This window comes from Hesperophylax consimilis, chromosome 4 (genome assembly GCF_061612785.1).
Source record: "Hesperophylax consimilis isolate HC1 chromosome 4, BYU_Hcon_1.0, whole genome shotgun sequence".
Classification (NCBI taxonomy): Eukaryota; Metazoa; Arthropoda; class Insecta; order Trichoptera; family Limnephilidae; genus Hesperophylax; species Hesperophylax consimilis.
The window spans coordinates 32,718,694-32,744,395 of NC_142839.1; the positions used below are offsets into that span (position 1 = coordinate 32,718,694).

Below are 25,702 nucleotides of genomic sequence, written 5' to 3' on the forward strand. Positions count from 1 at the left end.
AAATCTTTATCACCGAAAGTTCTTCAACGATTGCTTTAAAATTTTAAAACAACATTGCATTCGAATACACACATGTTTTTATATACTAGATATATAGATAACACTTGTGAAAGGTTAAAACATGTTTCTTTAATGAGGTAAGTTTTTAGATTTTCACGGCCAAAAGCATTTTTGTTGTTTGTTTTTGTGGTGTTTATTTATTTATTTATTTATTTTATTTATTTATTGTTTGTTTGTAAATATTACATAATACAATTAATGAACTTAAAATGTCCAACTAGGCGATTGCCCGTTTTAGGACATTCCAGTATGATAAAGTTTTTACATGTAATATATGGTACATTATAGTGTTGACTATTCTGTTGTTAAAAAAAAAATACATATGTATATTCATATTCTAGAATACTTCCAGTTATATCACGACATATTTTACTATTATTTAGCTGACATAATAACTGAATTAACATAACATAAGCTGAATTAATAGATAAAAACAAGAAAATGAATTTGAAAATGAAACTGAATTGAAGAAATTCTGTTGGTAAGGTAATACAAATGTATATTCATTTTTTTTTTTTTACTATTGTTTAGCTGATATATTAAACTAAAGAAATATTAATATATAAAACAAGGAAATGAAAAATAACAAAAAATAAAAAATGAAAGTAAAGAAGGAACTTTTCCTTTAAGGAAAAATATCACGAAGAATTGAACAATTTTCGAACTTTCTTTATGTAAAAATACAGTTCCTGTAATGCTAATATAATACCAATATAAGTTAAAATGTAAAGAAGAATGTAAAGAAAAACAAAATTTACAATTTAATTACTGTTTTTTAGCATATTCTCGCATTCAACTCTCCCCAAGACCAGAAGCCAATTGTTTACCTGCATACGCAGAATATTAGTACTCTTTGCCTTCCATGCATCAGGTATGAGATTGAGCAGTTTAGGGCCTAAGTATGAGAATTGTCTCTGTGCTAAAGATGAGGAAGTGGTGGGCGGAACTGTTGGGTTTTTTTTTGCATGTCTTGTATTATGACAGTGGTTTACGGAAGCTAAGTAGTGCCTCTGTTTTTGAGTATGTAAAATGATTTTCCTCATGTATAATTGTCTTACATCAAGAACACGAAACTCTGCGAACAATGAATCGCTGGGGTACCTGAAAGGTTTTTTCAGTATGACTCTTATAAGCGATTTCTGTGATTTAGCTAAGGGATCGAGTATGGTTTTGGCACAACCTCCCCAACCTAAGGAAGCATAGTCTAGTATGGAATTGCACATTGCAAAGTAAATTCGTTTCAAATCATTTAGACATAGAATATTTCTTATTGCTATAAACAGATGTGTAAGTTTCCTGACCTTTGTGGAAGTAAAGGCTATGTGTTTGTCCCATCTCAGAAATTTATCAATGATAATTCCTAGGTATCTTATATTGTCCACACATTCTAAGGTATTGCATTTACATGTAATAGTGTCGTAACAATGGTGTATTCTAATGTTAATAATTTCTTGTGGTTGACCCGCTTGAGTTGAACTGAAGCAGATGAATTTCGTTTTATCCGAGTTTAGAGTGAGGAGATTACTATCTAGCCACTGTTTAACTTTGTTTATGCCAAATTCAGCTTTAATGCAAGACTCATTCCAGGTTTTGCCTTCGAATAAAAGTACTGTATCGTCAGCAAATGTAATAATGTGGTCTGCAAATGAAGTATTACATAAGTCATTTATATAAACATTAAACAATATGGGACCTAGTGTACTTCCTTGCGGTACGCCATATTTAATATTGGCTGGATCACTTAGAGTACCGTTAATATCCACTCTTTGGCTCCTGTTTTCTAGGTAACTAACAAACCACTTGAAAATTTGACCCTGTATCCCAATTCGCTGTAGTTTATTCAGCAGAATTTTGTGCGAGATAGTGTCGAACGCTTTAGCTAGATCTAAAAAAAGTGCAATGCATTTACTACCTTTATCTAGATTGTTAGAGATGATTTTTGTCAAATTAGCGATGGCGTTTTCAGTGCTTAAACCTTTGCGAAAGCCGAATTGTCTACTAGAAAGGATGTTGTTATTTTCGAGATAAAGGATGAGACGGTTCTTTACAATTTTCTCCATAATTTTAGAGACAGAGTTGAGCAAGGAAACAGGCCGGTAATTATGTATCAGTGATTTGTCCCCACTTTTATGTAGTAAAATGACGATTGACTGTTTTAAATGGTTAGGGAATTTCCCTGAATTAAAGCTTAGATTCGCAATGAACGCAATCGGTATGGCTATGTATACTTTAATGATTTTTAGAAGATTTGATGAAATCTTATCGGGACCACATGCTTTTGATGATTTAAGGTCGTCAATTATCTTCATGACTTCGTAAGTTGAAGTTGTGATTGAGTCTATTTTGTGACCGATCCTAGGGATAGTTAAATTGGCGAGAGCGGTTTCTGATTTCTTACACTTATCGAGAATTTTTTTCGCAAGTGTGTCACCCACAGATGAAAAGTAACTATTTGCAAAGTTTGCCATATCTTTGGGGACTTCAGAGTTTGATGTGTTAATGTATAGCGATTTTATTTCAGAAGATTTATTGATTTTGGATTTGGTTATGTTGCGAAAGGTATCCCAAAAACGTTTTGGATTGCAGTTGTTTTCGTAAATGAGTTTTTTATAATAATTTTCTTTCGCCGATGTAATTAATTTCTTACACAAATTCCTATATTTTTTATAATAACATTGTAATACCAAATTCTCAGGATATATTTTTGCCTTTTCATGAAGATGATTTCTTCTGTGAATCGATTTAACTAGCCCCAGGGTGATCCATGGTGTGAATTTAATTTGTTTATTAGATACGGTTATATTACTTGTGTGTTTTGATATATACTCGTGTAGTTTGATAATAAATTCTTTCATTGCTAAGTCAGTATCTGATTTATCTAGAACATTTAGCCAGTTTTCTGCGCTCAAGTCCTCAATTAACTTGTTGAAATTAGTTTTAGCAACGTATTTAATTTTCGAAGAAGTGGGAGGCTTGTTTTTAAGACAAAGAGATGTTGTATAGTGGTCTGAAATAGTTGAGTGTATAACAAAAGTGTCAATAAAGTTAATATTTTTTACATTGATGTGATCAAGACAGGATTTACTCGAGCCCTGTTCACGAGTAAAGCTGTTAATAGTCTGTGTGAAACCATTTTCCGCGAGTAGACATAGATAATCGATTGATTGACGGTGGTAGTCAGGGATAGTGTTGATGTTTAAATCTCCCATTATAATTTGCTGTTCAAATTTTTTCGCATTGTTTAAAATTTCTTGCAATGAAGAAAGGAAGGGGTCAATATTGATGAAGGAAGGAGATCTGTAAATGGCAAATATGCATATGTTATTATTCAATACTATTTTCATACAGTTTGATTGTGCTAAAGTAATTTCCTCTACATGAGCTTTAATTCCGTCCTTGATGTAGATAACAATTCCACTGGATTTGTTGAGGTTGGTTGTGGTGTGATATTCAGAGTAATTGTGGATTGATTTTACGGTGTAGTATTTATTTAACCAGCATTCGGTTAATATTATAACATCGAAAGATGAATTAAATTGATCAAGAAAAATTGTAAAGTCATCTAGATTTGAAATGCTTCTAATATTCTGGTGTATGATTTTTAGACTATATGAGTCCCAGTTATAGTTGTTTAAATTCTCCAGATCTCGAATTATATTCATATTAATGCTAATTACAGAATCATTGTAATTATCCGAAGGTAACTGAAACATAATTATGATTAAATTTACTATGATGTGTGGTGGTGAACCCGTAGTTCTTTTGCGAAAAGTCTGCAAACAAAAAGTTAAAAACGAAAGTGTAAATTACTGTGTTGTTAATCGGTGTTTTATTAATATATTGTATAGTAGAATGTGAGTTCTGATTATTCGAGTATGATGCGTATTTTACTTCGAGATGAAAGTTGAATCCACTAATTATATTAGATGTAAAAGATGTTATAAAAGATGATGGTGTTGGTATGTTTCGTATAGAGCAATCTAAGCAGTTGATGATTATGTAGATATCTGTCATGAAGGCTGCAAATACAAAAAATATGAAAACAATAAAATCAATAAAATGGCCAAATGCAAAGTATGTGCTGATTCTGTAGAGGAGTTGATGCGAAAAAAAAATGCCAAAAAACAATAATTAAATACCATAACATGCGAAAAATGCAAAGAAGAACCAATACTAGGACATATTTATGTAAATTAAGATTTTTTCCAGATTTACATAGATTTGTTGGGAACATAATCTTACAAAGACTCTCGCTGCTTGTGATACGTACATATGAGTTTGATTGAAGCACAGAGAGAGGGAATAGAGAGAGTGCATTATTATGAGATAATGAGAGAACATTATATAACATGAATGATAATGTTGATACATAGTATTCCCACTTAAAATATATTTTAACTGTAAAGTGCATACTATAGTGTATAATGCTTCTGATTGTAATTGTTAGGTGTGATAAAGGACAATAATTAAATTTAGTAACATGTGAAAAATGCAAAAGTATGATTAAAAATGTGCGAATAAAATATGTAAATAAAACAGTAGTAAAGGTTTTTGAGAAATACAAAAACATTATTTTGACAGAGCTCGAGCATTTGTAGTTAATGTAAATTCTGTAAATACAAGTGAATATAATAAAAGTTAGCCAAAATAAAAAGATTATTGAAGAAAATAAGAGCATCATATAGTGAGTAAATAAGATATTACTACTCTGATTCCTACGAGAACATGAAGGAAGAATAATATTTACCCAGTAAACAGATATTTTAAAGAATACTAAAACAGCGTGGTTTTTGTTGCTTAGAGGAAGAGTATGGTTAGAATTTTTAATTGTAAGATTCGCAATTTTTATAATAATTTTGATGTTACTAGGGAAAGCTACTAATGAAAGTAAGAAAGAATTATTTTGATAAAAATTAGGTATTATGCTTAGGGTGTGTGAAAAGTATATAGCGGTAATATTCAAATAAAAACTTGTAGTGAAAGTATTATTTATGGAGATATATAATTTTTTTTTAGAGAGAGCTAACGAAACGTGAGATACAGTCAAAGGAGGTAAAGTATAATAAAAATAGTGAATGCTGATATAAACAATTTTCACACTGATAATGTTGCTACATGAAAGAACTCCTAAAAAGAGTAGGAATGCATTATTTTCAATTAAAATTAAATTTAAAAAAAATGTTATGCCGTGTTGCGCTAACTCCTTCTTTAGCCGACGTTTCGGACAGCGTTGCAGTGTCCATCATCAGGGCAGATCCGGTAGATCCGAAGATGTGTAATCGGATCTAGCGCAACACGGCATAACACCCCAAAAACAAACAACAAAAATGTTTCTTTAATAATTGCAAAATTATTTTGGGGCGTCATTTTAATTATATGAAAATAAAATACTTTGTATACAGAACTATTTAATCAAAAAAATGTTAAACACTCCTGGCACTTATATTGAAAGGTAGCGTAATCTGTTGGACATACACGCCCTTTTTTTTTTTTTTTTTTTTTTTTTTTGGGAAAAAATAAAACAGCGCCATCTGTTGGACGTAAAAGCAACACGCGCTATTGTTTTTCTATCTGCACAGATAGAACGAGCCACAGCAACGCGTGGCGGGATACAGTTAGTAAATAATTAAAAATATATATTACCCTTATGACATTTGAATAATGTTTGTTGTGAAAAATCGCACCAAAGGCGCTTTGTTTGGGCAAGGTGATAAAGAGACTTCAAGGACATAATTTTTCAATACATAGGAATTGTCAATATACAGGCCGATGTGCCGCTATCGATTCAAATACGCATTGAATGGCCATTGTTTTCTGTAGTCTTAACCATAGCCTTTTCAAAACACAACAAACTAAAAAAATTTAAAAAAATTAATGCCTGCAAAACAAAACTATATACTTAATATCTAAACAATGGAAAAATGTGTTAATAAATAATGTAAATACATATAACCTAGGATGGGGGTTGAACTCAAACAACAAAAATAAAGTTGGATAGTAAAAGTATTTGTTGCATGTGTCGAGGGGAGTATTTCAATACGTTTTCTTTTAATTATTTTTCTGTTTTCATTTCAGGTTTTATGAAATGGTGGACTAATCTCACCGAAACAAATTATAGTAAAATGAAATTAGTTTGACAATCACATAACCATGGCTGCATCGCCCTCAATGGGTTTCCATCAACTCAGTGTCACAAGTAAGTCTCACCATCCTTATTCATTTTATAAATAGGTTTCAAACATTAGTCCCTTACTTATAAACGCGGCGTAAGGAACACTTGACTTATTACCATGGCTTTTGTTTGGTTAAAACGGTCTTAAACCAGGCTCAATGCCAGCTTTACCACACCAACGTTGAACGGACATGTAAGAAATTAGTAAGATGGTATAGATACAATGAATTCATCGTGTAGACATCCAAATAATGATCTTTGTCGAGTCGGGGACCCATCGCTGTCCCTGCCCTGTTTAACTTTCATTCAACTTTTTGTTCCTATTCAACGTCCGTGGACTTAGTGAATTGCTGGTTCCGTTTCTCCTCACGCAGCCTCTGGAGTTGCCTTCCCAAACAATCCTGTTTTTACAATGGGACATGTTCCACAGAATACCGTATATAAATACAGTACTTAACAGGTTCACTGCCGTCTTTGGAAAGTGAAGGCTTGGAAAACTCCAATGGGCCTAGAAGGCCCTGCTCTGACACCCATATTTAACAAGTTGCAACTTTGAAATTAGAGTAGGTAGTCAAAAACCATGTGCGGGCAACAATTTTTGAATAATTCAAGCATAAAAACAAGATGTTTTGACAATTGCCAGATGAATACCGAGCAACGAAAGTTATATCGACACATATGCCAATTAGCGGGTGCAGAGTTTCTCGAAACATTCGAACTCTGCCAAATAGCGGAGTTGGCAGTGAACCTGTTAAAGTATATTGTATACAGGGCCAGCCCTGAGCCAAACGGCTTAATATTAAGAGTTAGGTATTATCACCTCCTTGGTGCTTTGGCAAGTTGTTCTGCACAAGAATGGTCCTGATTGTGTAGGAAAATGGGAGATACGTTCTGTTATATGAAAATCACTCCACTATTGGGTAGTGCATTTATGGGGGTGGTAAAAAATTACTTGGATTCTAATAAGAACTAGTATCTTTTTTCATTATCTTTTGTTGACCGTGTTTTATTATAACCTTAAAATTCCATGCAAAAACAGAGACTGTAGATATTTAATTTTTTTTCCAGTTGAATCTGCATCTTTGCGACAGAGTAGTCTTTTCAAACCGAACCCCTATGTGGAAATATTGATTGACAATAAGGAGCGCAGGAAAACAGATGTGGTGAAGAGCACCACCCATCCGAAATGGAAGGAGGAACTGACGGTGCTGGTGACTCCGCAGTCCAAGATCTCTTTCCGGGTCGTGGACCATCACAATTTCCGCAAAGATAACATGGTCGGAGAGTTCACGCTGAACCTTTACCAGGTGCTGTCACATTACCAAGGGAAGTGTGAAAATTTAGAATTAACAATGGGTAAGTAATTTTATATTTTTTATTATTTCATAGTATTTTCATGATACGGTTACTTTGAAAAGTGTGACGACCCTCCAACTGACATCTAGTATAGAGATGGCATGAGAGAGTGAGAAGAAAGAAATATTAAAGTTTGTTAACGATTGTGTGACCACCCCCCAACTGACATCTAGTACAGAGATGGCATCAGAGAGTGAGAAGAAAGAAATATTAAAGTTTGTTAACGATTGTGTGACCACCCCCCAACTGACATCTAGTACAGAGATGGCATGAGATAGTGAGAAGAAAGAAATATTAAAGTTTGTTAACGATTGTGTGACCACCCCCCAACTGACATCTAGTACAGAGATGGCATCAGAGAGTGAGAAGAAAGAAATATTAAAGTTTGTTAACGATTGTGTGACCACCCCCCAACTGACATCTAGTACAGAGATGGCATGAGATAGTGAGAAGAAAGAAATATTAAAGTTTGTTAACGATTGTGTGACCACCCCCCAACTGACATCTAGTACAGAGATGGCATGAGAGAGTGAGAAGAAAGAAATATTAAAGTTTGTTAACGATTGTGTGACCACCCCCCAACTGACATCTAGTACAGAGATGGCATGAGAGAGTGAGAAGAAAGAAATATTAAAGTTTGTTAACGATTGTGTGACCACCCCCCAACTGACATCTAGTACAGAGATGGCATGAGAGAGTGAGAAGAAAGAAATATTAAAGTTTGTTAACGATTGTCCAATGTCTTCACAACCTGTTACTCGAGATAATACATTGTATTAATTACAGTCTATTATTGAGACTATTATTCCGCCTTCCAATTCATAGAATTATTAATGTTATAAAGACATTTACAGACACTGCATGTGGTGGGATTAAATTAGTCATGATCAAATAAAACACCGTTTGACTTTTTATGGTTAGTGGTTTTTTAAATTTTTTTTTACTTAAACCCCTCACGGAAGGCCCTGAGGAAAATAATTTCCCTTAGGGCCTATATCATCTTCGGGGAAGCTATGTGAAGTTTCCTTTTTAACCATTCCTTATCTGTGATTGCTTCTAATAACTTTAATAACTCTATAAATATAATATATTCTGGGTTCAGATTTTAGGTATTCCTCCGTTATACATTTATGCACTGAATTAAAAAATAATATATTACATAGTTTTCAAATTCAATTAAAAATCAGAGTTTTTTTGTTAAAAATCGGGAACAAATACACCAATACAATCAACCGTGTGATACTAATACGCGAAGAGTGTGCGAGGAAATGACACGCTATTGATGTCCCGTTTTAATTCGCTATTCGGGAAAATGAGACATCCACACTTCTGCAGTTGTAGTTTTTGATTTAGACCATCGATACCTACGACCGCACAGCTGTGTTTGTGCCAGCTGCCAGCCGCTTGCCAGTTGGCCGCGAACCGTCGTTAGATGTGAATCCCTCGCACGTTTCTTTATCATCTGCCGATGGTTTTTTCATGTTTTCAGCAATTAAATTACAATTATTATCACTTTTGATATAAAATATAATAAACATAATCGATTAGCTATGAATATTCATATTTTTCCGATATTAAATTGCTTATTTTGAGATGTGTATTGACTACACAGCACCGGAACGCGTGTATTTTTTTTAGCACAGTAAGGGAAAGGTTAAGGAAAGGAAGGAGAGAAAGTTCTGTGAAGGCAAAAGGTATGAGGGTTGCGTACGAATGTAGGGATCAGTGTGTCCAGGAGTGACGGATCTGGCATGCCACGCAGCTGATGGGCAGGGGCATCCTGAACACACCTCACCCGATGAACCCGGGCACCCCTGCTAAATCACCAAACATAGCTAACTATTATCCAATCCAATAAATGATTTGCGGGGCGGCGGTACACAAACCCGCCTCCCAAATTGAAAGGGACTTAATTTGCTATATCACTTACATACGGATTAGCATTTTTTTTATTGTTTCGAATAGGTCAGACAGCCATTAATAATATGCGGGAGGGATGTTTTCAAATGGTCACCCATGCACTGAAGAAGATAGATATTTCTGCATTACGCCATAGGTACAGTGTTATTCTAGCAATATACAGGCATAGTGCTGGAGATAAATATTTGCACATCATATTAAATGGTTGAGATTAATCTCATATATTTTTTAATCTTTGTAAAGTCTCATGGTCAAAGTTTTTGTGTCACTGGCATCTCAAAGTAAGGGTAATAAATAATTATAAGACTTGGATGATTTTTGTGTAGGGCCGTTTCTGTGAAAAATCACCCCAAGGCCACTAGTTGTATCATAAGGGTAAGTTGGTCGGAGAAAAGAATAGAGTTTAAAATGAATGTTAACATAATATCATGTTTTATAAGTCGCTAAGGACGGGGGGTTTCAGAGAATTTGAACAATTCTTCAAATTTCAAAGCTAATTTTCAAGTTCTGTGAAAGTTTTTTTCAAGTTATGTTACTACTTGAGTTCTGTCAAGTCACTGGCCTATAATGATATAATACCAGAACTTGGTAGGACTTTCACAGAACCTGAAAATGAAGGTTGAAATTTGATGAATTGTTCAATTTCTACGCAAAAACACATCCTTAAAGTAAAGTATATTCCTGAAGTAGCAAATGTATAAGGATTATGGGTGAGACGAGGGCAATTGAACAACAGGCGATTATTGGCGGACAAAATTATCCAACAGTTTAATATGTCGGATCCTATGTGACATCGATCAATAGAAATTAAACGAAGAATTATTGATTTAGTTTGTGTCTTTGGTATGTGCTCTTAAGACAAGCGCACACAAGCAACTTTGCTTGCAGCGACAGTTGCACATCTATTTTAAAATCCCAAAAAGTTACTCTATTTTGCGTTGCTGCGAAACAAATTTTGCCGAAGCACAAGTTGCTTGTGTGTGCCTGGCCTTAAACAAAGGAAATTTGAAAATATAAATGTATGAAAAAGAGTTTAAAAACAATTGAATAATGTATTGTTTTTTCATTTCTTTATGAACCATCATGGAGGATTAGTAAACTTCTTGTGTGTTAACCGTAACATTATGTACTGTTGTTCAGATCACGAGAAGAATACTTATTGATTACCTGATTTCACAAAGGAAATTAGAAACATCCTGCCTCGCAATAAAACTGTACGAAATTCACTGCTTTTATTCTGAAATTTGTTTTCAAAGATTTTCAGGTGATTTTGAAAATACTGTTTTGATTTTAGCCTTGTAACCGAAAAAAAAGTGTTAGATTCCTTGGATTGAATGCAACCTTTTATGGGAAAGTTTAGGTTTTGGAAACTTATGTGTGGGTTTTAATCACTGAAGAGATAAACCGATGGATGCGTGTTGTTAGTGTCTGTGTGCTTGAAGTGAGGTCAATTTTTCCTTACTTTTGGTGAACGTTTCCAAAAATAGAAATTCTATCTTGAGCAGTTATTCATTGGAGCTCTTAACCTCTCAGAAAAGGACTTTTATTTACTTTGTGTTCCTTTGCGAACTGTCAAAACGCGGAAATTTTTGTGTTATTCACGAGTTTTGTTAAAAGCTCCATAACTCACGTTTTGGGAAACGTAGCCTCATTCTAAAAAATGTTTTGGAAAGATTATGAAATTCACTATCGTATTGTTTTGTTATACGTAAATATTTGCGTTTCTAAATATACATTTTCTGAAAACGTCAAAAATATGTAAAAATCGCTGACCATTATTTCAAAGCTGTGAAAAATGTACTTTTTTCTGAGTATCATAAAGAAATAACACTTTATATATTGAAGAAATATAATTAAAAACTATTGGTCACCTCAAAATATTAACCGTCCAAACTAAAATATTTTTAATAAATTATTTAAAAACGCAATAAATTACGAACGAACAAGCTGACAGATTCAATCGACTCAGATAATGCACCTTTAGATTCCATAGATATTTTTGAATGCAGACGCGTAGCGTTATTCATTATCGATACTCTGTTTTTTAAATCATGGCAATCCGTATACTAGTGATGGAAATAAATCGATTTTTGTAAAATCTCGCGCGCTTACGTGAAAAGACGTACTAATGTCTTGACCGCTATTATCATATTTACGTCTTTTGACGTTCTAATGTTCCGAGTGGTTAATGTAATAGCTTAACCCCTCCGACATTTCGCGAACTTGAAGCTAAGATGTCTTAACCGAAATGTCAATTTCACGAAAACGTTGTCTTATTACCGCCTCACAATCAAAGCTCTATAAATGAAACATTACTGAACGGAGCCGAATAGTAAAAACTGTTTTAGAAAGGTTACAAAATAGGCTTTCAAATTGTTGTATCATAAATAAATATTAACATTTGTAAATATTTAAATTTAGAATGGAAACATGAAAAATAGGTTAAAAATGACTCACGTCATGTTTTTAGGTGAAAATGGTACTAAAATCACAGATTATGTAAACAAAAATATTTATTCTATTGTATATATGTGTAATAAACACTTTTATCACCTCATTTTTTTATCATTTCATATAAAAATATTTTATAAAAATTTAATATGTGAAGCGCGCGGCGCTACCGGCAGACATTTTGCGCGGATAAAAATTTTGTGTCAATTATGCGACTGTCAGCAGATTCCTGTTTTGTATTTCCATAGACAACTTGGTAGTGATGTGTAGCTTGATCTATAATCGACCTTTTAGTTTTTGTTTGAGGGATGTAACTAAAATAATAACGGAGTAAGAACGATTTCTATGGAGAGACACGCGTTGACGTGTAAACACGCTTATTGTACTTGACTGCTGTCGTATTTTTAACGCATATATCTGCTTACGTTGCTGAGGGGTTAATGTAAATTGGGGACATCCGTTTTCTTTCTAATCGGTGTAAATCACATTTCCAGGGACTATCTGTTAATAATAATATTTGGATGATTTGTATAACGCTGTCTTTGTGCAAAATCACCTCAATGGTTAACTGATTTTAGTGTAGACTTTTATGTGTCATGTATATACTGCATAAGAGTTCCAACTGCTCCCAACCGTCTGGAGCCAGTAGGACCATGTCATCCCTAATTGGGTTATGAGGTGAGGCTGAAGTTAGTGCGTAAGGGAAGGAGATAGGGAAGCATCTGGCTATACAGATCTGGTCACCAAACACGTCTTAAGCCATTTCAAGCAACTTTTTAATTCTAAGTCTATCACCAGGATCATCTACAAGTATCTAGCACTCTGGGTATATTGTGGTAAGTAATGAACTTTTTTCTTCAGAGCTGATGTCAGGTCGTGACCTTGGTGTGGAGGTGGTGCCTAGCGGGGAGTTGAAAGTGGTGCTGTCGGGGCTCCGGGTGGAAGGGATCCCCCGCTTTTCTGGCCCCGCGCCCGAGCCGGGGCCTGAGGGCACTGTGCAACTCGCCCGAGGGGTGCGAGCCAAGATTAAGACCCGGGGGCCAGCCCCTCCTGTTCCCACAGCCAGGACACAACAGGTGAAGGAACCAGCCTAATCTAACTTAACCTTCTCACTGCAGCTAAATTATATTTAACCTAACCTCCTCACTGCAGCTAAATAATATCTAATCCAACATAGCGTAACCTTCTCCCTCTTGTTGAATTATTTAATTGATTCCATACAATCACCATACAAATATGATCCAATCAAAGACAAATTATGGTCCTACCGTTGATCTATCCGAAAGGTCTGTTGTAACCTCTCTTTCTGATATATGCATCAAGAGAGAATGATTTCAATGGAGTTATCGGCGGAATGCCTATAACTATTGTATTGTATTCACACATTCCAGTGTTGATTATATTTATATTATCAATTTTTTTATTACATAAGCTAATCTAACTCATTGTACATAATAAGATTTTAAAAGATAAACTAGTTGTGACCCCTGAAAAAAGATTATTGTAACTTGACTTGACAAGATGAAAACTGATAAATTTTGTTTCTAAAAACCTTATGGTAGCGCTACATGCTTGCCAAGCCTCGGCAAACATTCACAAATTCGAACGTGTCGTGTAAAAGCGCTTGCCGCTGATGAGCCGGTGTCAGTATTTTGTGCCCAAGTCAAAGGATCGTTACGGCAAATGCTTTCGAGGAATCCAATAGTTCATGCGTTTGTTAGTAGAACTTTCCGAACTGACGACAGACGGTCGCCGTTTTCACTCCGATTATTAAGACTTGTTTTATGTCCAAGCTCTAAGGGCATAAATAAATAATATTTAATTATGTAATAAACCTAAACATACTGTTGCAGTCGCAAGCCTGTAGATGTCCAAATGCTTGCCTAAACTTGCCAAGCATTTGGACAATAGACTTGTGAAATGCGTGTAGACGTAGAATTAAAAATTTAGAATATAGAAAAAAAAATAATTGTCTGGTAAAATATATTATAGGTAAGTACTTTATCCCTAGTCTGGATTTAAAAATATTATTTTCTTCGCATATATTAGTTGTCGTATGCACGAGGAAAGTACTTTGTAATACTTTTGTATTAAAATAAAATTTTAGTCGTGCGTTATACTGTCACATGATCAAAATAAATGATAAATACATGAAAAATGTATTGCATAACATTTTTTCCAAGCTTTACCTATTAGATAGATAAAAATAGTCTTGTTTTGAGATAGATAAAAGGTTATGTACGACATTGTTGCATAGTTTCAACATTTTTTAGGTTACGTTATCTTATTCTCTAGGGGGTTTTTCAGAAGCAATTACCTCAAATTGGTTGGCCACCTTGAAGATTTAAAATAAAAATTGGCAATTATCTGACGATTCTTAATTGGTATCTTAAAATTAGAAAATATCTTATCTCATGTAATTGTACTGATATTATGACATCCCGGTGATTATCAGATGACTGTACAGTCTGTTTACATAGCTTAGATAATGTACGTATTGAGAACAATACCATTACTATGTAGGTTGATACATAGAATCTAAATAAATGTCAATAGGTAGAGTTTTTTCGGACTTTTCTATTCTCGATTTTTTTTAGTCGATTTCATGATTATTCTTGAAGGTATTGGAAGCACTCAACTATATTATGACATGTTAATTAATAAAATAAATATTGACGTGAACTGCTAGCAGGTTTAAGTAGAGAACACTTACGAATCATCATAATATATTGTTTGTTTAATTAATAAATATGTATTTATCCAACTAAGCACAAATTATCAGTAAGTAATTGATGAGGTAAAGAATTTAACTAGGTAATTTCATTTACAAATTGCTAATTATAATTATATTAAAATGTTAAATGATTTGACAATTATTTATAGAAAATGAGGAGATTAATGAAGAATGAAATACACTATATGGTTGTTTCTCTAATATACTTGATATTAGTGTGTGAGCTCACCCATAGATGGCACTAGATTAGTCTATTAGGTTACCCATAGATGGCGTTAACTGTTGAGTATTGTGGAGACTGAGGGAATAATAAAGTTGGGAATTTCCAGGGCAGGGGTCATATTTTATGTACATGTTCTAGCGATGAGTCGTTCATGAGCTAGCCGTACAATTTCGCTAGCTTTTTTTGATGAGCCGTATTCTTACGTCTCCCGGTAAACCGTACCACGAATCAATTTAACGGTAACCCTTTTTTATCAGGAGATATTTAAAAAGTAGTATTAATGTTTTAAAAATAATATAACATATTACATACACCTACAATCAAGTGACAGTTGTGTTTTGCTTTGCTCCCTAAATTATCTTAAAATATGATGTTATAGTGAACATTTTGCATACGATGACGCTTTCTGTTTGCTTGGAAGTAATTTAACGAATTTGTAAAGTGGTGAAGTTGAGTGGATTTAGTGACATAACGTTGCAGAAATCGATTTTTAAGTAAATAGTGATAGTATTGTTGCCATTAATTTACCCACCATTAGTTCTACCTGCAACCAATGTAACAAGGCAGTGCAAATGTCTGACTGTATGAGGTGTGTAAGTTGTAAAAACCAAATACATCTCAGCTGTGCCAAAATTACCTCTGCAATTTTTAAGAAGATGTTGGAGGAGAACAGGGAGTCATGGATGTGCGCCAAATGTAAAGCAGGACAATCACCGCTCTTCAGCAATCTCAATTCTGTCAACTCTTCAATTCTACTTTGCAAAATCAAGAAACTCTCCTCTCAACTCCACTCAATGAATTAAAAACTAGCTTCCTTTGAACAGACAATCGTTCATAACAACAGCACCATCGAAGACTACACTAACCAAATTCAGGTTTTAGAAGAAAAGCAAAAAAAATGGATAGGCTTGAAGCCGTAGTAATCGAATTAAAAAAGTTTGTAACTTATCTGATGCACGATTCCTCGGCTGGCTAAGTCCTCCATCACAACACAAGCAACATTTTCGGCTTTCTGTGGTGGTAGTAGGAGATTTTCAAACATTGTTGGGTTATTCGTAACCTTGGAATGTTTATCTTTCTTTTAAAAAAAAAAAAAAAAAATAAAAATCTGGACAAAACAAAACATCAAATGAGAACAACAACTGCTCCTCAATAACATTGAAATCTTCGGTCACCCCGAAAATAAGGATGAAAATGTAGCTGACCGTATAATAAAAATTGCATCTAACGTTAGACAAATCATTAAAGAAGAGGACATTGAATTCATTACTAGAGCCAAACCTCGCCAACATTCTCAAGACGGAATAGCAGCAGCTCCCCGTGAGGCCCGCCCTTGAAACGTGGTGGCTAAATTCATCTTCAAAAGGAAGAAAGACGAACTGCTTGCGGCCATTAAAAAGAAGAAGGGGGTTGACTGCAAACGATCTTTGTAAACAATCACCTTACCAGAAAAAACAAATTGATACTAAGATCAGCTAAAAGTATTAAAAAATATAAACAAATATTTTGGGATGGTCCGAAGCTCTGTAAGGAACCCGCTTGCATAGCGCGGGTGTAAACTGTGCATCCTAAAGTTAAAGTTTAGACTTAAGACGGAATTCAATACTTCGTTTGTGTGAAAGCACTATGAAATAATACACGATTTTTTATGGGTACAAAACTCAAAAATTTATATAAGGAAGAGTGTTACCTCTCCTGCTATCCTCGTCTCTGGTCAAACCGTATTGAACAATTTAACTCAATAATTTCTTTTAAACATAATTTTAATTTGATTTAATTTAATTTAACCTTTCACCTTATACCACTTTTGTACTCAACTCTAATTCTACACACACACACTACTCAACTTACTCAGTACACTACAACATAATACACACATATCTGCGCAATGAAAACCATGCTCGCCCCAGTGGACTTTTAGCTGTTGAGTAATCATAATAATATATATTTTTTTACATATATTCTATTTACATGGAATCAAAATTGGATTCTACTTTCTTTCTTACATGATCCATAACACCATCATAATTTTTTATCAAAATCAAAATTTTATCTAAATGTTCAATAAAGTTAACTCTGAAGTAGTTAATGAGGGTCTCAGAAATAGTGGTCTGTTAATAACGTTAATGCACAGGACGTTGATGCTGCGGTAAACATTTTTATGGTATTATTGATGCCCTGATAGATGATCTGGTTACAAAAAAAGTAACCAAATCAACAAAATTCCCAACATGGTATTCGGCGGCTTTAATTAATATAAGCTACTCCTATGGCCGGCTCGTATCCTACAAGTGGTGCTTTCGCCCCTGTCCTTGCCAGTTCGTCTCAATACCTTTGTGTCCTGGTACCCAGATTAGGGTTATTTTATTGATGGTAGCGAGTTCTGTAAGAACAGTCCTGCGTTCCATCACCAGTCTGGAGTCGCATCAGTTACTTCCCAGTGCCATTAGGGCTGCCTGGCTATCAGAACATATGCTTATGTTCTTATTCCTGTACCCGATACGTATATTCTCCTGTGCGCAGGCCAAGATGGCTTTCATCTCAGCTTGAAACACAGTACAGTTTGTTCCTAGAGGTATACTGAGTTTCCTCTTGGATCCCTGCAGACAGACTCCGGCCCCTGTTCCCTCCTCCGTCTGGGACCCATCTGTGAACCAGATTATTTCCTGTTTGCCGTGTTGAACCGTGTCCCATTCCTCCCTTGTGGGATAGATACCCCAAACTGCTGTCTGAAGAAGTATTCGGCTTGTTTGCCGTCCTGCTTCATTCCAACTGTTGGGCTAATTGCCCTCAGTCTTGCTCCGATCTCTGTATGACTGTTTTTGGGCATCTTACCTCTCCATTGACTTTTGCATTGTAGCCTGTAGGCTGCCGCCATCACACTCAATTGTTAATAGGTCATATAAAATGCTTGGTTTCGTGCAACGTGTAAATAAAGTCTTCAGTAATGCGCGTACAATCGTAATGTTATATTTCGCATTAGTCAGAAGTACACTGGAATATGCATCGCCAATTTGGAATCCACAATATAAATTTTACATAGATAGTATAGAATGTATCCAAAACAAATTTATAAAATATATGACCTCCAAATTCAACAATAACTTTGAATGTACATTTGAAACTTTGTAGCAAAGGCGAGTAGTAGCTGACTTAACATTTATACATAGAATTTTAAACAATAACATCGACTGTACAGAACTTCTGTCCCTTATTAATTTTAACATACCTTTGAGACCTACAAGACATACAGTGCTATTCCACAAGCTTAATTATAAAACAAAGGCAGCATCTAATTTGCCAATTAACCGAGCTCTTCATACTCTAAATAATATTTGTCTTAACTCTAACATTGAAATTTTTTCGGATTACTGCCCAAATTCAAACGTGGCATCATGTCAATAAAATAAAGTGTTCAGTGCACATATATATACACACACACACATACACACACACACTTACACATACATTACCCACACACACCTATATACTACACATGTCACTTGGTAATTAAGGAATAAACATAACACTTCAGACATTACAAGGAAACATATCATAGGTACCCAATATGAAATATATTATTCCTGTATATTGTTTCATCACTGGGAGCTAGGAGCCGTAGCGGTGGAGCCGTTCCAGCTAGACATATTGGGCGAGTCGTATCGAACGAGCACAGTATTCGCATTGCTCATACGCCCTGAGCTCTCGGCTCCCATTTAATTGAGTCATCGTTCAGTATCGACTCTTGAGAATGTTTGTAAATCACCAAATTTTGTTGTTACTTAAATATGAAAAATGCAATTTGTAATTGATCTTTTGTTAATTTATAATTAATTACAGGCTGCAGGCAGCGCTCCGCCCCCCGGACCCCCGCCGCCCGCAACCATGTGCAACGGCTCTGCGACGGGTGCCGTGTCGCCCCCGATGCCCAACGGCACTGCGGGGGCGGGCCCCTCGCAGGCTTCCGGGCCCCAGCCAGCCGTTCCCGCTGCCCCCGAAGACCCCCTGCCCACTGGATGGGAGATGCGCTATGACGTGTATGGTCGGAGGTAAGCTAACAAAACATTTTAGCAGCAATGTTTATTATTGGATATTTGTCAAGGTCATTAAAATACACTCCGGTGGCATCTGATTCACTTTTGAATACTAGTATAGTACTACTAGCTGAAGTTCCCGGGCCTTATTTAGTTTTTCGAAATCAAATGTAGACAGAAATTTTCCTCTTATTTTGTATGTTAAGTGTGCAAAATTTAGTTATATAATTTAACATTTTCACAGACATATGAATATATAGACTAGAAATTAAAGATGAGGGGTAAAATCAACTGTTGAAGAACGAAGGGGGTAAAGCTGACTGTGATTCGTCAATAAATCAATCTGACAGTATATAGGCATCTCGCATTATAATATCACCATTTAGTTCTTAAAAGTAAAATATGCTTTTGAATGAATAGACATTTTTACATGGGAGCGCAAATTACTCGCCACGTTATGAACAAATTTGCGAAGTCCAAATTCGGCAAAATAAATTTCTTCTATTTTCAGAGTCGAATATTTCGTTTACGTATTTAGTTAAGACACTTTTATAAATGTTCATAATTTACTTCCCAGCAACCAACCAGCTTTGCGTTTCGCGTCCAGACGTATCTCGATGTGATATTATATGTTTCTACAACTGATCCATATTATACGATGTGAATATGCTTAAAATAAAGTAAAATAATGCTTATATATGGAATGTAATACGACAATTGGGTTTATTCTCTTTTTCACATCTATTTTTACAAGTTTTCATATCACAAGCCACCATTTTGCCGTGTTATTTCGTAAAATGAACCGATGATGCCTCGACCATAGTTCGCACAAGAATGATGACGTCACGTTTTCTAAATTCACTTGAGGCCATAAGCGAGCACAGCCGGCTCCAATGGAACCGGTATGGGGAGTGGGGAATAATACGCTTTTAATCATTTAGGGCAGGTCTACTAATATTCATATGTCTATGAACATTTTATATCTAGTGTACATGTATTCTTAAACTACTAAAAAAATATTCTATTACCTACATACTAATATTTGGACTTCATTACATTGAGAACATAACCCATGAAAAACTGCAAGACTTTTGGCTTCCTTAACATTTAAAGGTAGTTCATTGAACAATTTGAAATCTTTATATTAAATATTGTTTTGTGTTGGCGATAAATTTGTCTTAGGAAGCCTAAAGTCGTTGCAGCTTCTCGTGGGATGGCCATGGACTATTAATACTAACACCTTTTAACATATAATCTGGTAACATTTGATTTTTTAACTTGTATATAAATACTAGGGTATTATAGACCAAACATTGCCACACACTTAGAATATTGAGCTGGCGTTGCATTGTTTTTATCCTAGTATATCTGCTACAGCACAATATAGACCTCATACCTCTGTTCTGAATTATTTCCATTCTTTTAGCTTGCGCAAAAAAATGACACTTGTGCAGTAGTTCAGGTGGAATGCTACAGTGGTGTTGTAGACCAATTTCCTTGTTTTAAGGTCTAATTTTCCCCTTATCTTACTTAAGAAGTTAACTTAATTGAAGTTGGTTCCGGTCCGACAATGAAACTTTTGTACTGCTCCGGCTGTGTTAGCGTATTTTATATGACTGGGGTGTATTGCTGTAGTCAGGTCAGCGGTGTAGGCAGTGTGACAGTAATAAGCCTGGGTAGGAATTTGGACTTTACTACAAAATAGGCCTAACCAGTGACTCATCTTTAAAAGTTAATAAAATACCTATGAATTATGATTCCAGGTACTATGTGGATCACAACACTCGCTCCACATACTGGGAGCGGCCAATGGCACTGCCGGCGGGCTGGGAGATGCGGCGTGACGAGCGTGGGCGCGTGTACTACGTGGACCACAATACGCGCACCACCACCTGGCAGCGACCCTCGCCCGAGCGCCTGCAGCACTTCCAGCACTGGCAGGGCGAGAGGCGCCACGTCATCACTCAGGGCAACCAGAGGTTCCTCTACAATCAGGTACCGTGCACGCTCTGTTTGGATCCATCTCTTTCTGTATTACAGTAAAACCCTCACAGAAGTTTACAATGAGGTCCTTTTTTCTACAATCAGTTCCGGTGTCCGCTTAGGCTGGAAATAGTGACTAGTGACACACTTACATCGGCCGCGTACGTAAGTCTAAGCGATGATGCTACGGTGCCTCACTGATGTCGCCTGAGTACAGTCACCTTCAATTAAGTTGTGTTTATTAATATTGTATTCCTCAAAGACTGGAAAGAATGTCCCGCACTCCTTGCCAACACTTTAGCTTAGCATCGTAACATTTGTGTATATTACTAGATTAGTCCCAAAGAGAAGGGTGAAGACATACCCCAGTAATAATCCGCTGTATTCAATATTCATCTTATAAGATTGTACACATGCACTCCCCTCAGTTAACGCGATCAGTGCCGCACTGAGCGCTCTCATACAAATAGTATGTGTGCGTGTGGTTGACCAGCGGAAAACTGGTAAATCTACATCACATTTGGAGTCTATTTTGTGATATAACTGTTTGTTTTGAGCTTTCGTTTTTGAGTAAATTGGGTTCGAATTTGGAATTTTTTAGGCCAAATTTGGAAAAAATCGTTCACTATGGGGTTAATATCAGCTATTTAACCTTCCAGCGGGCGTGTTGAGAAATTTTCCTTGAGCGGGCGCTTGTCGTAAATTTTACGTCGTCGAGTTTTCTCCATGTAAGTGGTGTTTTCTTTATATAAATGTTAGGGAATTTCTTTAAGGTTATGAAAAATGATAATATGCTGTACTTAAAAAAAAAATTTGACTTTCTTAAAAAAAAAAGGAAGCAATACTCTAAACATATTTCAAAGCAAAATATTTTATCGACCTATTTAGTCAGAATCAATATTCTTATCCTTACAATTGTTACAAACCACCTCAACTGAAGAATGGTTCTTGCATGTAAAGGACTGGCAACGGCAACATTTCATTGATGCTGAGGATCTTTTCCTATCCAGTGCGTTTTGGAAGGCTTCTGTTTTCTTTTCTTCTGTTAACGGTTCAACTTCCCGACCGTAATTCACTTTGAGAAAAGCATTTCTATCTTGCGGTAAATGTTTGACATTTGATTTGACTATAGCATATCTCAAAGCTCGATGCTTACGACTAAGTGGTAAGAGTGGGGGAAGCGATAAGGCATGTCTGTCGTAAATTTTACGACAGTGCGCCCGCTGGAAGGTTAATGACTTTTAAAATGATTCGAAGCGTAGATCTGACTCCATAAGTTGTAGAAAAGAAATATTGATGTTCAATTGCTCTGATTGATTTTTTTTGGGTTCTCTATGTGATGTTGATTCACCAGTTCCCTGCTTGTACTAGGAGTTTCCGGACATCATGTATATTATTATTACAGTGAAACCCGCCCAAAAGATTCCCTCATGAAAAGTTTTCACATCATTTATCTCCCCTTTTGACGAAATTGAGTAATACACTAGACTCTATTAACACAAAGTTTGCGGGGGGTTTTTTTTAATCAATCTACGCTGTAAAGCGGGCAATTTTTATCAGGTTCGCGTGCGAAATTACGTTTTATGTAAAATAGCTATAACTTCTGAACTATTGTTCAAATTTAAATAAAATTTTCAGTACTTTACCTTATTCGAAATCTGATGATGATCTGGTCACAAATTTTTATATTTTTGGATAAACAATTATGATATTTAAGTTTAAATTTTAAAATTTTGAAAAAACTGTACTTTTTTGTCGTATTGTCGATTTAGTCATTTTATGCACGTTCAACATAGTATATATATTTTGTAAAATACAAAACAATAAACACTAATATTGTTTGAAAGTATGAAATCGTTGGAAACAATTGCCTTTATGTAAAGGTACATCACAGAATTTACACATATACCGGGTTTCGCTACGTACTGTGTGAAATTTTTTTTAATGAAAAAATATCCCTTTATTATGAAAACAATATGTAACAAGTAACTTTTCAAGCACAACACACAAATAACTTTTCAACACATATTACGAATGTATCATATAATGATAGTTATTTTGTACGAAATTTTTAAAGCGGAATGTAGGCAGAAACGAAAATAGACAACGTCTTGAACGAAACAATAACGCTCGTACGTTTCTCGTAATATATTGTTACTCTAAGTGTACAATGCGTCTCCCGTGCTTCACCAATAGTGTACAAATACAAAAAGCGTCTCCAGCTCTCTACCAACAAAAGACGCATTTAAGCGTCTCCCGCAAACTATGTGTTAAGAAGAGCTAAATTGAGTAATAAACTAGACTACTAAGGAGAGCCAAATTGAGTAATAAACTAGACTCTACTAAAGAGAGCTAAATTGAGTAATAAACTAGGCTCTACTAAGGAGACCTAAATTGAGTAATAAACTAGACTCTACTAAGGAGAGCCAAATTGAGTAATAAACTAGACTCTACTAAGGAGAGCTAAATTGAGTAATAAACTAGACTCTACTAAGGAGAGCCAAATTGAGTAATAAACTAGACTCTACTAAGGAGAGCCAAATTGAGTAATAAACTAGACTCTACTAAGGAGAGCCAAATTGAGTAATAAACTAGACTCTACTAAGGAGAGCTAAATTGAGTAATAAACTAGACTCTACTAAGGAGAGCCAAATTGAGTAATAAACTAGACTCTACTAAGGAGAGCTAAATTGAGTAATAAACTAGACTCTACTAAGGAGAGCCAAATTGAGTAATAAACTAGACTCTACTAAGGAGAGCCAAATTGAGTAATAAACTAGACTCTACTAAGGAGAGCTAAATTGAGTAATAAACTAGACTCTACTAAGGAGAGCCAAATTGAGTAATAAACTAGACTCTACTAAGGAGAGCCAAATTGAGTAATAAACTAGACTCTACTAAGGAGAGCTAAATTGAGTAATAAATTAGACTCTACTAAGGAGAGCCAAATTGAGTAATAAACTAGACTCTACTAAGGAGAGCCAAATTGAGTAATAAACTAGACTCTACTAAGGAGAGCTAAATTGAGTAATAAACTAGACTCTACTAAGGAGAGCCAAATTTTTATTTGTTACAATATGGCATCTCTGATTCGCATCATTTCAAAGATATTTATGTACAATACAATTGAGCGCGTGCATGCTCTACTATTGATAGATTGTCAGAAGAATGATTTTATATTCAATACTATTTAGTAACTGATTTTATGAATATGTAAAAATGATGTATGTATTTTACATATTTTTTAAAAATTTGCTTAAAACTAACGATAATATGGTGTATTCACAGCCTGGAGGTCCGGCGAGTGAGGCGGCCAGCACCGGTGTGGTGCCCCCGACGGCCAGTGCAGAAGAGGAGGAAGCCTTGGGCCCCCTGCCCTCCGGCTGGGAGCGCCGTGTGCAGCCCGAGGGCCGAGTCTACTTTGTCAACCACAAGAACAGGACTACGCAGTGGGAGGACCCCAGGACACAGGTAATTTAAGATCATCCCACTTTAGACGACTAAAAAATTGGGAATTCATATTGTTCCTATAAAAGATATTGATGTAAATCTGTTGGGGTTTCATAAAATATCTTTTAAAATGTATGAAAATTTTTTCAATTTTATTTCACATATTTTGTTTATCCTTGGCTCAGCATCCGCATAGCCCCTCGGAAAAAAGCTATGTCAGCTTTGTTGATGTTATTTCTGAGTAGATTTATCTGAAACACAAAAACGAAAAAGATTTGAGTTCAATGTGGTTGTGGCTACTGCCCCAACTGGAATCATGAATTTTTTTTGTAAAAATAACAAAATGGCGGCTGTTATTTCTGCTCGCTCAAGTAAAAGCACACCGGAGACGCCCTCAAATAAACTCGAAAAAATAATACTCAGGACGTGTTGTGTTCCCACAAACAGTTCTCCAACTCGTCGTGGAAGGAGATTTTAGAGAATAAGTTCGTTATATTAAATCAGGGATTTATTCAATACTTTGTGTATTACAAGAGTGACTTCGGTGGTCGACCTAACTAGGAGCTGGCTAAATGAGATCTGCAAACACCAAGTTTGTCTGGAAGCAGCCTAACTGGCCCTAGCGACTACTGACTACTAGCTGCCAACTTGCGGACTTCCAAGCAAGCTCTTTGCACTGCCCGCTATGAGTGCATCTTTGAAGCTCTTAGCTAACTCACTTCCCAACAGGACGCTTTGATCTTTATGAAATTTGTACAAAATACATTATACACAATTGGTTTATTTTCAAAATCCATAAAAAATTTTTTTTTTTAGTAGCAATACATACATCCATTCAGAATGGATCACCATCACATTGTTTTTAGAACCCCGAAACCACTTATATTTTTTATTTATTTATTTATTGTTTCTTTACATGCGGTATCACTGTTTACATTTTAATTATCAACCTCACTAGGACTAGCCTGTGTCGAGGTTATATGCATCTCTTCAACCAGTTTCTGGATTGCCACCTCTCTCGTATGTTTATTTTATATTTAAATGATTTTTAGTTCCATAGACATTCATGGGATTTAAATTCCTGGATCAATTTGATAGTGACAAACAAAAAAAAGGATGTGTGTGCCCACTTACGTTTCAATTGTTACTAAACACTGGCCGTGGCTGTTCACACGACTTGGCAATCGACAAGCGCTCAGTAGAATTGTGGTGGGGATACTACTTGTCACTTAGTAAATAAGTCGGTTTCCTATTCACTTGCACTTCTTGTCGCTTGTACTTGTACTACAATGCTTGTTCACACATGAGTAAACTAGGCA

General features: G+C 35.4%; 1 protein-coding gene across 1 annotated transcript in view; it reads left to right on the top strand.

The window, feature by feature from the left end:
- Positions 1-25,702, top strand: part of Su(dx) (WW domain containing E3 ubiquitin protein ligase suppressor of deltex) — a 33,532-nt gene that overhangs the window by 3,537 nt on the left and 4,293 nt on the right. Inside the window, exons 2-7 of the mRNA XM_089630883.1 lie at positions 6,136-6,256; positions 7,301-7,588; positions 12,821-13,035; positions 18,757-18,965; positions 20,714-20,945; positions 24,222-24,404. Coding sequence (XP_089487009.1) covers positions 6,211-6,256; positions 7,301-7,588; positions 12,821-13,035; positions 18,757-18,965; positions 20,714-20,945; positions 24,222-24,404 — 1,173 coding nt within the window. The 5' untranslated portion in view covers positions 6,136-6,210. The remainder of the gene's footprint in view (positions 1-6,135; positions 6,257-7,300; positions 7,589-12,820; positions 13,036-18,756; positions 18,966-20,713; positions 20,946-24,221; positions 24,405-25,702) is intronic.